The sequence below is a fragment of the Rattus rattus genome, chromosome 3 (assembly GCF_011064425.1).
Source record: "Rattus rattus isolate New Zealand chromosome 3, Rrattus_CSIRO_v1, whole genome shotgun sequence".
Classification (NCBI taxonomy): domain Eukaryota; kingdom Metazoa; phylum Chordata; class Mammalia; order Rodentia; family Muridae; genus Rattus; species Rattus rattus.
Genome location: NC_046156.1, coordinates 15,711,895 through 15,727,916, shown reverse-complemented (window position 1 = coordinate 15,727,916; position 16,022 = coordinate 15,711,895). Strand labels below are relative to the sequence as shown.

At 41.8% G+C, this 16,022-nt stretch overlaps 1 protein-coding gene across 1 annotated transcript in view; it reads left to right on the top strand.

Annotated features, from left to right (window-relative positions):
- Odf2l (outer dense fiber of sperm tails 2 like) overlaps nucleotides 1-15,598 on the top strand; it is a 36,316-nt gene extending 20,718 nt beyond the window's left edge. Inside the window, exons 9-16 of the mRNA XM_032897222.1 lie at nucleotides 1,446-1,555; nucleotides 2,392-2,527; nucleotides 3,636-3,746; nucleotides 7,345-7,449; nucleotides 10,837-10,922; nucleotides 11,023-11,185; nucleotides 13,092-13,217; nucleotides 15,360-15,598. Coding sequence (XP_032753113.1) covers nucleotides 1,446-1,555; nucleotides 2,392-2,527; nucleotides 3,636-3,746; nucleotides 7,345-7,449; nucleotides 10,837-10,922; nucleotides 11,023-11,185; nucleotides 13,092-13,217; nucleotides 15,360-15,488 — 966 coding nt within the window. The 3' untranslated portion in view covers nucleotides 15,489-15,598. The remainder of the gene's footprint in view (nucleotides 1-1,445; nucleotides 1,556-2,391; nucleotides 2,528-3,635; nucleotides 3,747-7,344; nucleotides 7,450-10,836; nucleotides 10,923-11,022; nucleotides 11,186-13,091; nucleotides 13,218-15,359) is intronic.
- Nucleotides 15,599-16,022: the final 424 nt, after the last annotated feature.

Here is a 16,022-nt window from a genome sequence, read left to right as displayed (position 1 = left end):
GAAGGAATTCGGTAGTGCTCCATCTGTTTCAATTTTGTGGAATAGTTTGGATAATATTGGTATGGGGTCTTCTATGAAGGTCTGATAGAATTCTGCACTAAACCCGTCTGGACCTGGGCTCTTTTTGGTTGGGAGACCTTTAATGACTGCTTCTATTTCCTTAGGAGTTATGGGGTTGTTTAACTGGTTTATGGCATGTGTTTGATTCTATTTGTTTGATTCCTCCTCCTCTGCAACACAGATGAGTGCAGCCCTGAGACGTTGCGTTGAATCCCTGCTTGTTTCACTGCATGTCTGCACACATTACCATGAAGGCAGGGTTTGCAAGGAGGGGACTGTGAGGTCTGTGCTAATTACGAAGCTGCAGCAGGACTAGTTCCAATGCCGTGCAGGGTGAGCGGCTCTTGCTTTGTCTTTTTATAAGGACAGGTTAAAAAAGAGATGAGGACTTTAAGTATCTAATATACACATCTCTTCCTCATTTTCAATTCCACACTGTCTCACAGTATATATTATGATAGGAACTAACTTTACAGTATATGTTAAACCTATCTCTTACTTTATAACTTACACTAAAATTGATTTTACACAAAATGAAATACGGTTCTAGTCTTTGGTATAACAAATATTGCTGTGAAAAACATAGACAATATCTTGTACATACAAGATGACCAATAAGCTCTCTTGTATGCATGGATGATAGGAGGACAGAGGAAATAGTATGTTAACTGCTGTCCAAACCATTTCTGGGTCCTCTGCTGTGTGGGTAACTGGCATTCTTAGAACCAGCCAGTCTGTTCTTCCGTGGAATGTGGACAAAGCCAGAGAAGCTAGAGCTCTGGGGTTAGCGCTGCAGAGAGCTACTGACATTTATTTACCGAGAGTGTGCTGTCTTCGTGGCACCACTCAGACCCCTACAGACAGCGATGAACAAAGCAGACAAGAGTGCTCCTTTGTGAGCCTCACAGTCACCGTGGCTTAGGCACTCCCTGTGCTGACAGCCGCAGTCTTGTCCGGCTGACGGTAACCTCTGGAAAGGCAGATGAGGATGATCCGAGATGTTGTGGGCTGGGGAGTTGCAAATGGTTTCTGTATATTACGGGAGGCTTTCTTCTCACATGTATATGGTTCTTCTGTATAAAGAATGGAAAATGAAGATGCGTTCACACATAAAATAGAAATTAATTTTATTAATTGTGAAATATTGCTTATAACTAGTCACATCAACTTCTTAAAATGGTAAGTTGGAAGTTTACTGTGTGCGAATAACGTAATAGTCATGTACATATTTTATTAAAGCTTACTTTAAAGTTTTCCTATAGTAAAAGCTGCACACTAAGAAAAATTTAGAAGAGTGTTTTCATATTTATAATGCATTTGTATCTAAGACCTGAAAAAAATAAACAAGGTTTAAGCTACCAGCTGAACGCATTGTTTATTTTTAGGAAGCCAAGTTGTCTGAAGCAGTCTCAGCTTCCAATGACTGGAAAAGTCGTTATGAGAAAATCGCAATAGAAAAAACTGAACTGGAAGTTCAGATCGAAACAATGAAGAAGTAAGCAAGAGTTTACACTGATTGCTGCCCAGTGCTGCAGTTCCGGGTGTTCTGGAGTCTGTGGTGAAGGAGCCTTCAGTGCTTCAGCCTTTCTTCCTCTAATGCAAACACTGCTTGATATCCCGTCCTTAAAGGTGAAGCTTGTAGTGTAGCACTTTGTGCTTGAGGATGTGTTTCTGTTCTTTGTTATAAATGTAGATACTTTGTCCTAAATGGAAGTGATATCTCTCGATTAAACAAGGATACGAAGGTAGCAAACTTTGTAAGTGCTTTAAAATCTCAAAATTATTGTCCCTTAATTCAAGTGACTAAAATGCATAAAAGAATGTTAATGAGTAAAAATACATACATTTTATTCTTTGACACTTCTGCTAATAGAACAATAATAGACCCTGATATTTAAGAGGCCCGTTTGTTTGTTTGTTTGTTTGTTTGTTTTTACTATGCTGTTAGGCTTTATTATGGAAAACTAACATGTGATTTGCTTCTAAAGATGAAGTGTCACTGCCTGGCTTGGTCCTTCTTTTTAACTTGTCTACAATTGTGTGTGTGTGTGTGTGTGTGTGTGTGTGTGTGTGTGTACACACCCATATGTGTGAGGCCAGGCAGACTTGCATCCTGTAGGAAATAAACTAGATGACATCATCAGTAGGTATGTATTTATAGTCCTGGGTGCTTTGACTGTAGCCCTAGGGTACTTCTGTTCTGTTGCTCCATCCATCCTGCTACCTTTCTATGCTTTTTAAATTTTAATCAATGCACCCTACCAGAATAATTTTAAAAAAAAAACTTATTATTTGAATGAGACTTTCCATCCTTTCACTTATTTTATAAAGGCAAATCTCTCATCTTCTGGAAGACTTGAGGAAAATGGAAACTCATGGGAAAAATTCATGTGAAGAAATTCTTAGAAAACTTCACTCACTGGAAGATGAAAATGAAGCCTTAAATATTGAGAATGTGAAATTAAAGGTAGTGTGTGTGTGTGTGTGTGTGTGTGTGTGTGTGTGTGTGTGTGTGTAGGTCAGAGGACCTTGTGGAAATCCTCATGATACTGTATTATTAATGTGAAAAATCCCTAGATCTGTCAAGTAAGAAGTATGCATATATTTATGTTCCTCTATGTCAGTTTTAAGATTTTCAGTTATGTCCAAAAAGAAGTTTAAATTTCATTTAGCAGGACAACACTTATGACCTTGAACAACTCTCTCTTTGTCTCAATCTTAAAACAGTTTATTTACTCTCTAATTTTAGCAGTGAATCATCCAAAATTGCATTAGCTTTACTGCACAAAAGTATTGGTAAGTGTCATGGTTACCATATGATACAACATCAGACTGGGTCTGCTTGAAACCAGAAAGTATGTTCTTGGCTCCTTTATAACCAGACAGAATTTCCAACTGAGTCAAGTCCAAGGAGTAATTGGTTTACATGTGTCCCAGAGAAGAGAGGGGGAGGAAGATTTTAGAGTTTCTGAGAAAAAAGAACCCAAGTTCTCAGACAACAGGCTTGCCTGTGGCTGAACACGAGGGCGCCATTCTCAGCTCCACAAAGCAAACCTTAGCAAAGAAGCACTTGGACCATGAAGTACATAATCACAAAATTCCCCCAGATTCATGTTCTTGAAACAGAAATAAAGGTTTAGGGAAAGTAGGAAGGATTAGGATGTAACCTTACAGAAGAGAGAGTAGGAAGGGATGTTTTCTGTGTGCTCCGTAAGTAGGGGGCAGTCACGGCCACTTTGCCCTGCTGCCATCTGAGTTCTGAGTTCATTTTCTCATATCCCTCAGCTCTTACACTTGGTGGAGATTGAAAAGGTAATGAATGTAGAAAACGTGACGTGTCAGCGTCGCCCATTCTGTTAGAACTCAGCTCTCCTTTTGTCAGTGATTAAAAGCCTGTCTGGTGTACTGACTAGATTTGTTCATGAGTATTAGTCATTAATTTAAGATGGCAATTATATGTCCTCAAATGTTTACTCCACTGCTGTTGATGAATGAGTTATGCTTTAGTAATTCTTCAGCTCGGACTGAAGTGTTCTGACAGGCAGAAACCCCATCAGTCACGTATTTCTTTCTAGAGTACACTTGATGCCTTGAAGGATGAAGTTGCTTCTGTTGAAAATGAACTTGTAGAACTTCAAGAAGTAGAAAAACGACAGAAAGCCCTCGTTGAAGGATACAGAACTCAGGTGACTTTCGTCTGTTTTGGTGTTCATTAAAGTCTGTAGATGACTGAGACTTGGGTCCACAGAATGAAGAGATGGGGCGAACATCTGTGACATAATAAAATGTCAAGGAATGTCAGACTTTCTTAAGACCCCATATGCTTTCATGAAGTTGTCTTGTCAATTCCAGATGCTAGCTTTACTTATGAAAACACTAGATATTCCTAAGAGGAAATTTAAGGTTGATTGCATAGGCATAATGAGAATCTTAATGTGGAATCTTGTTAGTATATATAATGGCATTGATTTAAAATAACGACTACCATCTAGGGTCATTAATCATAGCACTCCTCTTTCCCTAATAATGTATAATTCAAATTTATTCACATGAAATAAGTGGAAAGAAACACGAGACTTGGTGAGATGACTCAGTTGGAAGTGTGCTTGCTGTGCAAGTATGAGGACCTAAGTTTGGATCCCAGTACCCAACTGAAAAGCTGAGTGCATCAGTGGGACGAGGAGCATACAGATACCTGGAGCTCCTCTGCAGCCAGCTCCATCTGTAGTCACTCACCTCAGTGACAGACCAACCCTGTCTCAGAAATACACCGTGATTAGAGAGGACATCTGGCATCCAACAAAAGCACATGCACACATACATGCACACATACGTACACCACAGAGACACAGAAGAACATATGATGGTTTATCAGAAATAGAATGTAAGTCCAATGATGAGTTACAGTTAAGCTTTCAGTTTTGGAAATGCAGTATCAAAGGAAGACTGGATTACACAGATGCTTGCATGATGGGAAACAAATTGGGCATTAAAGAAAGTGCTGTTATTAGAAGAGTGCGGATTAAGAATAGTGATAGACTGAGGGTGTGGTATAGTCGAAGACTGCATGCTCGCCATGTTTGAGGCTTTGGGCTCAGTCTCTAACATTGCCAGAAGGAAACGAGAGAAAGGATGGAGATGAACCAAGGAAGGAAAGAGAACACACTGTAGGCACAGCTTATGGTGCAGTAAAGTGTAGCAAGCAGAGGGGCTGTGCCTAGATGGGCTGAGTGGAAAATTCCATTGCGACATCCAGCTGAAGAGCTGCAGCTAGCGGGTAAGAGTGAAGTCTGGAGGACTGTGGTACTGAGTCCACTGTCTGTGTCCTGTCTGCTTGTGTGGGTTAAAGGCCTCAGCAAGAATGTCTCATCTGGATATACTATGTTGTACCTGCTGGGCAGTGTACACAGTTCACCCAGGTTATTTGAATGGATTTTGGTTTGGTGGGGAAAATTATTAAAAGTAGAGTTATCCTCACCCCTCCCTTTTATTGAAAATGGATTTTTTCATATAATATATTCTGATTACATTTTTTTCTCCCTCTACTCCTCCTGGTTCCTGCCCACTTCCCCTCCAACCCAGATCCACCCTGTTTAGAAAACAAAAGAGTCTTCTAAGGTATAATAATAAAATATATTAAAATATAATAAGATAAAACAAAAACTATCAAATCAGAATTGATCAAAACAATTAAAAAGGAGAAGAGCCCAAGAAAAGATACAAGAACCAGAGCCCCACTGGGTCCCACACTCAGGAATCCATAAAAGCATTAAATCGGAAGCCATAATGATACGCAAAGGACCTGGTACAGATCTGTGCATGTGGTGTCGGTCTGTGAGCTCATAGGCTCTTTGCTCACGTGGACTTAGAGGGCCTCGTTTTCTTGGTGTCCTCTGTTCCCTCTGGATCTTCCACTCTTTTTGCCTCCTATTCTGTGGGCATCCTAGTCCCTGAAGGGAGAAATTTGATGAAAACATGGTGTTTATGGCTGAGCGTTCCAAGGTCTGTCACTCTCTGCAGTGTCTGGCTGGGGGTCTCTGCATTTGCTCCCATTGCTGCAGGAGGAGGCTTCTCTGATGACGGCTGAGCAAGGCACTGATCTATGGATACAGCGGGATGTCGTCATTAGGACTCATTTTCATTGTGTAGAACAGTAGTATTTAGTTTCTCTAGGTCTTGGGACTATTTAGTCTCTGGTTTTTGGTCACTGAGCATTGTTACGTATGGGTTCCATCCCATGGAGTAGGTCTTACGTCAGATCAGACAGTCGTTGCTTACGTCCAAGCTTTGTGCCACCATAGTACAGTGGCTCTCAACCTTCCTAATGCTACGACTCTTTGATACAGTTCCTCAGGTTGTGGTGGCCTCCAACCACAAAATTATTTTCGTTGCTACTTCATAACTATAATTTTGTTACTGTTATGGCTTATAATGTTAATATTTTTGGTGACAGAGGTTTGCCAAAGGAGTCACAACCCATAGGTTGAGAACTGCTGCCCTAGCGTCTCTTGTGTGTGGGATACCATTGTAGGTCAAAGGAATTGTGGCTGACGTGGTGTTTGTTTCTCTTCTGACAATGTGCAGAGTACCTCCTATAGCAGAACGCGGGGACGTATGAGTGGACGCTCTGTCTAGGTTCCGGCTGGGCTTCTTCTTGCTCAGTGAGCCTTGCTGTCAGCTCGTGCTGTGTTGTCTTGGCAATAGCCTGAGTATCTGGGGATTCCCAGGGGATCCCTCGGGCCAGTAACTCAATTAGATGCAACCCAATTCTTGACCTGGAAGCTTTCGTGACAAGAGATGGCCAACTGGGGCTTTGTCTCCTCCATTATTTGTTAAGATTGCCTTCATATGTGTTATGTTTTAGGAAGCCTCTCCGGTATTAGGTTTCCAGTTTTAGCTGCCTCCCCCTGTATTTCCTCCTCGTTGCCCTCTTCTCCCTGTGTCAGCTCCCACCCCCCCATCCATAACTGTCTATTCTACTTCCTTTTCCTAATGAGATCTATTTGTCTCCCAAGTCTCTTACTCTCTGCCTAACCTCTTTGGCTCTATGGATTGTAGCTTTGTTAGCATTAACTTACCAGCTGATATCCACATGCAAGCAGTAGACACCATTTGTCTTTTTGTGTCTGGCTTACCTTACTCAGGATAATGTTTTTGTAGTTCCACCCCTTGCATCAGCACGGTTTCATATTTTTAGCAGTTGAGTAATGCTACCTTGTGTAAACGCACCACATTTTCTTTATACATCGTTCTGTTGAGTGACATCTAAGTTGTTTCCAAAGAAGAGAGCAGTGATGACGTGGCTGGTCAAGTGTCTCTGTGATAGGATGGAGCGTCCTCTGGGTATATGCCCAAGAGTGATACAGCTGGATCTTGAGGTAGCTGGGTGTCTGTCTGTCTTCCTCAGGAGCTACCACACTTATTCATAGTGGTTCCCCTTGCTCCCATCCTCCCCTGCATGAGCAGTCGCTTGTTTAGTTGACATCAGCTGTTATGGTAGGGGTTGGGTGAAATGAAAGACTTAAAGTAGCAGTGACCTGAAAGAGATGGGGTCTTCAGAGCTCAGGTCAAGTATGAGAGCTTGGTTGGCGAGGACAGGCGGACAGTGGAGGGATGAGCACTAAGAAATCGTGTCTGGAGTTACGTTAAAGCATGCTGAGAGCGTTGGTAGAGCATGCAGAGTCAGAGGGACGTAAATGGAAACGCACGCCGCAGCTTTATCCCATGTTACACTCAATTCATGTGGTACCTTACAGTCTGCGTGTTTTTTGGTTTTGGTTTTAGGTACAAAAGTTGGAAGAAGCAGCCGCAATGGTGAAAAGCAGATGTAAAAATTTACTCCATGAAAATAAACTAATAATAAGTAAAAAAAACACAAAGCTAGAGAAGGTAAGTTCAAAATTGATGTAATGGAGTATTTTACATGTGTGCTTCTCAGTCATCTCCCAAGAGCTCGCCTTGGAGTGACCCTTCCAGGCTCTGCGGGAGTTTAGTCTTTTCCCTTTGAAGATACGATGTTCTCCTGTGCTTGAGATGTTGTTTATTTGTGTGAATACCTTTTTATTTTTTTATTCATATTCAAGAAATAGCATAAATGCCTCATTTTTTTGATATGAGTTTAAAATTTAAAAGGCCCAAATATCACTGAGGTCTACCAGCAATAAAATACAATCTTCTCTCTCTCTCTCTCTCTCTCTCTCTCTCTCTCTCTCTCTCTCTCTCTCATTTTTATGTCTTTAGTATCTAAAAGAATTACAAAGTAACATATTCTCTGGTAAATGCATTTTGGAAAAAAATGGTATCTTAAAAAACCTCTTTTATTCATCCCATTGCAACAGAGGGGAAGCCAGCGTTGGCAGGTGATGATGTTTTTGTGAATAGTTCTGAGTTTTTAGATGGAGCCACATTCTCTTTTGGATTTCACATTGTTTTGGTAAGGAAAAAGTGAGAGTCATAGGATCCCGACTCCTGGCTGAGAGGTGGAGAGCCTTCGTGGTTAGGCGCAGAGTCTGTGGCCGCTCTTGCTGCACTGCTGGCCCATTTCAAGACTGGGAATTAAGAGGAGGGCATTGCTGCCTGAGCAGGCCATCAGCTGTTCTTAGAGCTGCCCTCACCTGTTTTAGCAGACCAAAGAAGAAGCCATGTGAAGTCTGTGTTGTTTCCTCAGGATGGTCTCAGCTCATTTCCCCTCTGCTGCTACGGAGCGCAGTAAAAGCCCAGGTCAAAGCCGGAAAGGGGAGGAACCTGTGGTGTTTAGCTATGTCATTATACAATTTGCTGTGATAGAACTAGAAAAGTATGTTTGTTTTTTAAAAAATGGAAGTCCTATTTATCTGCTGCATAAGTCTCCTGATTTTCTCCTGGGCTCTTAACTATTTTAGAGGTTCAGAGGTGTGCTTATCTTTTGTCTTCAAGATGGACAGATGTTGCACTGTGCTGTGGGTGTCCCAGCTCGGAGAAGTTATCCCTCTTGAGGTTCCTCCGTGGGGACACCCCACATGTCACCTTTAGCTGTTTACAGTTACACATAGCAAGTGGTGTTCCTTAGCGGGTATTATGACCCTCCTCCATGATTTATGGAAGTGCTACAGTCAGAAGGGCAGGAGGTGAGGGGACCGTTCTGGGTACTCACCATGACAACAGTGACTAGACGCAGTCACTGAGAACCAGTGCGCAGTGGACTCCACTGACTGAAAGGGCATGTGTGAGGTATAAGCGCAGTGAAGTGACAGTGACTGGAGAGCTGACGACGGACCAGTGGGAAGGAAGCACACCCATTCCTAGTCACGTGCGCTTGTGTGAACACCTGATATAGACTGATAGCACTATACTTACTTGCCTGACAACCTATCTGAAAATTAATTAATTTTACTCATACATTTCATGTAAGTTAACATTTGTAAAGTACTTACTTATTAATAGCAAGCATGTCTAGTCTTAAGCTAGTAAGAATATTCCTGCAAATGTGTGACTTTGCATTTATTTCCCCTAACGCCACACCTCAGATGAGAGGCCAGGTGGAGACTCATCTGGAGCAGGTAGAGCAAGCCCGCAACTCCATCACCTCAGCCGAACAGAGACTCCAGGAGTGTCAGGAGAATCTGCAGCGCTGCAAAGAGAAGTGTGCAGAGCAGGCGCTCACCGTTAGGGAGCTTCAGGGCCAGGTGTCCCATCGCTTCGAGTCTTGGAAGATGTGTTAAAGAAACGTTTGACGACGTCATTTCAGCAGTTGAGGGCCTCATGTCGGGTTAAATATTTTATTCCCATCGTTATCAGTCGATGCAGTCTTTTCATGCAGACAGTCTACTGTGCATCTGTAGTATTTCCTGGTGACACTGGTCATAGAGGTAGCTGATACGGAGATTTATATGAGTCTGCATTTGGAGGACATAGTGTGGTGATGTGAGGAGAGGAGGGGCAAGCTGGGCTTGCCTGTCTGTTTCATAAGACAAATATATTTTATGTCTGTCAGCATAAGACAAATAATAGTTTACGTTGCAAAAATTAGAATCATTTTAATTAGAACCGTGCATCACATTAACTGGAGTAATTCTTTTACTTAATGCCTCTCAGTTCATCAGCGTAGGGACTGTGCATGTCCTCGTCACCATGACCTCCCTCCTCCCTCATGCCTGTCACACGGAGAGCACTCTGTCCATGCTTTAGGGTTACTTCATGTTTTCTTAAAGAAGCATGGCCAAGTCTGGTAGCCAGTCTGCTTCTTTATGTGCAAGACATTTCCAGGCAGAATTCACTTTGTGGCTTTCAAAAGAAACTTAACTTTAAAAACATAAAGCAAATTTCCAAGTCGAAATTCTACTAGAAAAAAAAATTACTACGTTAATTAGTAGGAGAAAAATTATTCTTTATTCTATGTGTATGTGTGTTTTGTCTGCATTTCTGTGCTGCACATGCATGTAGTGCCCAAAGTGGGCATCACAGTCTTTGGGACTGGAGTTATGGGATGGTTGTGAGCTACCATGGGGGCACTGGGAATATAACCTGGGTCCTCTGGAAGAGAAGCCAGTGCTCAGAGCTGCTGAGCTATCTCTCTAGGCCTGAAGAGAAATATCCTTATTCCTATTAAGTCAGATTGTGAAGCGACAGGAAGAGTAAGTGGTCTGTTCTGTCCTGGGCCACTTGTCTTCCACTTACTCGACTTTTACTGGGTTAGCATTGTCCTGGATAATCACCTATCCATGTGCTAAGTGCAGCATTGTTGATATGAGAAACATCAATCAACCATCTACTGAACAATGTTTACCTTTGTCTCACATGTTTTTTGAGATTTTGTTTTGCTCTTGTTGGGTTTCGTTTTGGAGGCAGGTTTCATGTGCCTGCACTGGCCTCAGTCTGAGGATGGACTTAAGTTTCTGGTCCTCTCTCCTCTCCTTCCTGAGCTGGGGTTGCAGCCCAGGCTCTGTAGTGCGGGTTTGTACATGCCGGGAAGGTTGTTGCCAGCTGAGCCACTTCCCTAGTCCCTGATAAGCTGAACGTCTCTTTCCACTAGAACATTGTTCAGGGTATTTTAATTACCATCACCCAGGAAAAATGTTCTTCATTCTCTAACATAAACAACATCAGCTCTTAAAACTCTGTGAGGATTTGGAGAACTTGTGTGTTAGCACTGTAAACATGGCTTGGTGTCTTTCTGTGTATTCCTATCTTCTTGTTCCTTACACTTCTAAATAAAATACGTAATTTCCTTGGAAGTAGATGAAGAAAATAACCGAAAAAACCTGTCTTTTTCTTTTTTTTCTTTTAAATTCCACTCAGGTTGATGGAAACCATAGCCTTCTGACCAAGCTTTCTCTTGAGGAGGAAAATCATCTGATTCAGTTAAAGTGTGAGAACCTTAAAGAGTAAGTGTCAAGTTGATGTCACATTTCCTCATTCAGTGTAATCTTTGTGTATGTAGATGATATATATGTGTGTATGTGTATGTGTGTATATGATATAAAGAAAATTAGAACAGATGGATGCGGAGAATAAAGAGCTTGAAAGGAAGCTGGCCGACCAAGAGGAGTTTCTCAAGCACAGTGACCTGGAGCTGAGAGAGAAGGCTGCAGAATGCACAGCACTGTCCAGGCAACTGGAAGCTGCCCTGGAAGAAGGGAGACAAAAGGTACAGATGGCCTTTATTTAGAAACCGTTTAATTAGTTTGCCAGAGTCACGTCCCATCGCCAAGCCTACAGTTATTGTTTTCATGCTGATGACAGGGTGGAGGGAGTAGCTCCATTCTTGTTCTTTACTTAATTTTCCCTCAGAGCAAAACACAGATCTTACCGAGCCAGGACTGCTTTTCCAGATGCTTGCTGATGTGGCGGGGGAGTGGGCTGAGGTGAAAGGACCCGGAGAATATTTGTTGCACGAACAAGTGCATGCAAGAATTGTATTCCAGTGAAACCTGTTAGGTGTACATTCAGCCTGCCTCGTCTCTTGCTGTGTGGGCACTGCCATATTTCCTCACAGACAAAGATGAAAAGACTAGACCTGAGTTCTAGGGCACACAATGTAGTAGGGATGTCACCCTACATGCAGGTTCTCTAGTAGACATGGAGAAAAGGCAGGTATTTCAACCAGGGCGAAAGGGAATGATGGGAATCTCAAAGAGGACATGAGTTTATCAAACAACTTGAAATCTCCTGTTGAAAGACCATGGCTGAGTCCCCACAGCTGATTTGAATCCTGGCTCTGATGCAAAGTAACCTCACCAAGGGCAGCTGCCTTCTAACCTTTAGTTTCCTAACCAACAGAATGGGGCTTGTGAAATTCCATGTAGGATGAATGGGGCTAATACAGTGACCATCTCCACCCTGAGGACTCTCATCTAACCCCACTGAAGTCTACTTGGCATCTCCACTTAAGCCAAACCTGACATGTCTTAAGCCAAGTTTAAATCCTTCCCTCTTAACTCTTATTTATTGTATTCCTCAAAGACCTGAGGGTCAGTTCTGTCAAGGCTGAGCTCTGATACCTTCAGTGTTGTGAATTTTGTGCTGAGAATCCACCTTATGTTGATTTTAAGGGACACATCATTGAATAAGTTAAGTAAGAAGGAGTGATGCCAGCTGTAAACCAGCTGCAGATGCAGATCCCTCAGCCCCACCTCCCCACCCCCAACCTCTGCAGAGAACCGGAGGGTAAGACCTTGCCAATGCCAGGTGCTCTCAGACTTTGTCCCAAAGTGATCAGAGTCCCCAGACGGTGTCTGTCCTTTCCTCTGTACTGCACTGGTGGAATGTGGCCATGTCCCATTTCTGACATGTGACAAGGGCCACCACTGCTATATCACCTTTGTCCATGTTGAGGGCATGGCTGTTTCTCTGGGGCCCTTCCTTTCCTTCCTGGCTTTAGAGCTCACTGCTACCCTTTCCTGCTGCATTCGAGAGGTCTGTGATGGGTTCCAATGACCTAGAACCAGTCCTTCTTGCTTAGCTCTTTGTTCTTGGAGTAGCCTCTGCCTCTGCTCTCACACTTGTGGCTTCAAACCAACATGACATAAACAACCAGGAGAAGTAGAAAACTCACATTCCGGCTGCCCTGAGAGGGAACGATGTGCTAAGCTCGTGCATCTGTCTAGGTGCAGTGTTCACCGCCCTCCCCTGTCTGTCTGTCTAGGTTCAGCGAGCTCTAGCTATGGCCCCCACGGTTCAAGATACCACAATGAATGTAAATAAATACATATTACAGACAGTACAGGCACACACACCTCTCCATCTCCAGTTAATTTTCCAGATACATATGATACATATACACAAATATTACAAATGCTTCTCCAAATTAAACTCTTCATTTTCCCCTCTGTAGTACTGGGATTGAACCAGGGCCTTGCACGTGCTAGGAAAGCAATCTCCTGTGGAGCCGCATCCCCACCTCAAGATAAAGAACACCGAAATGTTTTGAATGGGGTTGCCATACCCAACTACTGTCTACTTGGGGAAAAGTATACTATGACTGTACCAGGGCTTCAGACCATATTTACAGGAACACACATTCAGTTACTTTATTCTCTTAATGAAAATTACAGGTTTCTGAAGAAGTAGAGAAAATGTCGTCTAGAGAGAGGTTTTTACAAATGAAAATATCAGATCTGGAAACCGAGCTTAGAAAGAAAAATGAAGAACAAAACCAACTTGTTGGCAACATGAGCACTGTAAGTATTTCGCGTGGCTTGTATGAAAGTGAGCGCTAAGCATGCATTCCATGTGTCTTAGTTACTTCTTAACATACAGGTGAGGTGGCCACGGCTTCCATTGTACAGTGAATGTTAGGAATGACAAATAATCAAAATGCAAAAAGAGATCTCATCCCCCTGCTCTGTGCAGCTTCAGTCACACGGCCTCCGAGCCTCGTCAGGCGGCTCCCTGCTCGCCATGTCTGTGTACCATCTGCTCAGAGAAGGCTCCACTCAGACGCTGCTTACATTCTATTTAAATGTTATTCACTTGAGTTTTCATCTTTTAAAGATACATGCAAGTTAAAGAGTTATAAGCTAGACTTTATATGTGCCTTGATTAATGACTATTATATCTTAGAGATATGATTTTAATATTCACCATTATCCAGTGATGGATGCTTTGATCCACTCAGCCGTGAAATGAGAATACCAACTTGGCTGTGTTTAATTAGCCTCTTATATTTTTTCCTGAATATTCATGAAATAGTCTATTGGCATAAGAAGCTGGCATTAGTTGTGCTTAAATTACTTAATAACTGTCTACTTGATAATTACATAGAGAATGCTGGTATTTTATTTTTCCAAGAGTTAGAGACTCTGTTAAAACTCCTTTTTCATTTCCAAGTTGTAAGTCTAAAGGGCTCAAAGGTTAAATTATTTTAATATATACTGTTTACTCTTATTGTCTAATAAGTTTGCTGGGTTTCTAAACAAAAGCAAACCAACAGACTCCTCCCCGTCAGGATTCCTGACATTGTAAAATGTGTGTGGTGATCTTTGTGCAGTGGAAGCCCCTGAACGAATAAACCGAGATTGATGGATTTTCTGTTCTATGTTTAGTAGTTTGCTAAAGCTTCTAAAATAAATAGGTTAAGATCTGACGGTAAGCCTGATCATTGTTGTGCTAGTAAACAATCTAGAATTCCGAGCCTAATTTATAAATAGCCAGAAATAAATGAGTTTCCCCTGTGCCTTCCAAGGCACCGAGCTTGGTGAGTAATTGCATGCGCATGCGCACACAGCCTGACTGAGTTGTGTGTGCTCAGACAGCCTGAGTCCAGCCCTGGCCACACCACTCTCTCTCTCCAGTGTCTCCCACAGTACATGGTGTACCCTGCAGGACTCTTCACGGTTTGGGCTGTGAGGGGGGGTGGATGCACACTTTGAAGGGTGACCTCACAGCTCCACACCATGGCAACCCTACTGAAGTCACAGCGCCTTTCAGACCTTACTAACTGTCCCAATGCTCACTTGCATTTCCTTTCTGCCCTGCAGTGTGTAACTGTGTAGCTGCTGTTCTCTCCAGATTGATGCGCCATAAAGCCCAGCTCCATTTAGTTGATGACGTGTGCAGTCCAGTGTGCAGTCTAGGGCTTTGCCCCACAATTCCCTGCCTCTCCTGCTGGGCCCTGCTCAGTTTCAGGAGGGACATCACTGTCTGCTGCGAGAAACACAAAGGGCCTCTGTTCTTGGATGTGAGCGTTTCAGCTGGGAACCTGTCTTAGCTAAAGCATTTGCAGTGAGCAGCCCACCTAGAAATCTGTACACCACCAACGTTCAAAATGTGTATGAGTTTATTAAAACTTCTCCCTCAAAGGACATGAATGAAGTTCCTTTTACTGTCTGAAAGAGTTCAGGAGAAAATGTTCATGTTATCAAAGCTGGAGTTCTATCAGTTTTGTAAAACAATGGTACAGCAGGTTAACCAGACTTTGGGTCTGGTTAATTTTGGATGAGGTGTTTGCTGTTTTTACTTGCAAGGTTTTTTTTTTTTATAATAAAGTTTAAGACAGTGAAGGTGTTATGGGATAAAACATATTTTGGCAGAAAAATGGCAAAAAGTGCATGAAAAGATGTCACTGTAACATAATAGGATCTAATGACGCTCTAAATAAACTCATCTTACTCATATCTAATAATTTAGGGCAAAGTTACAGAATACAGTAAACTCAAAATAGAGTGATTAATCACATGTGCTCTAATCACTAAGACACTGCTCTAAAGAAGATGCTATTTAAAATCCTGTGGGAGACTGACGCGTTCGGCTACTGCATACGTGCTGACACATCTTCTTGCATATGGCTGCTCTGTTGATTCTCTGCTTCTCTCCTCATTTAGAAAGCCCAGCATCAGGATATATGCTTGAAGGAAATACAGCACAGCCTTGAGAAGTCGGAGACTCAAAATGAGAGCATTAAGAATTACTTGCAGTTTCTTCAAATTTCCTACGTAACAATGTTTAGATAAATTGTCGAATTCTGCTGATTGATAAACTTTATGATTTACAGGTTAGCAGTATTAGAATTTGTATGTGAAGATACTTGGACATAATTTATTATCTAAATGAACTTTAAGAAATAATAGTTCTGGGGTTGGGGATTTAAATGCAAACACAAGGCCCTGGGTTCGGTTTAAAAAAAAAAAAAAAAAAAAAAAAAAAAAAAAAAAAAAAAAAGAAATAATAGTTCTTATTCTTTTGTGACAGATAGTTTGCATTGAACTCTGGTTTCATTCTTTTTAAAAAATTATTAATTTTTAAAGTATTTTTCTCCATAAATGCAAAAATCAGAATTATTCCTATGAACCATTGAAGTAAATTTGTAATAACTCTAGACCAATTATGAGCCAAATACATGACTTTAAATAATGTATTTGCTTGTTTTATATTGTAATGCTTTATAAATAAAATATTTCAGAAATTTAATTTTATAACAGTATAACATAAGTTTTAAAGATAGCAAGTGTCTTGCTGTATATAATATTGCTTCCAGTTTATGTCGA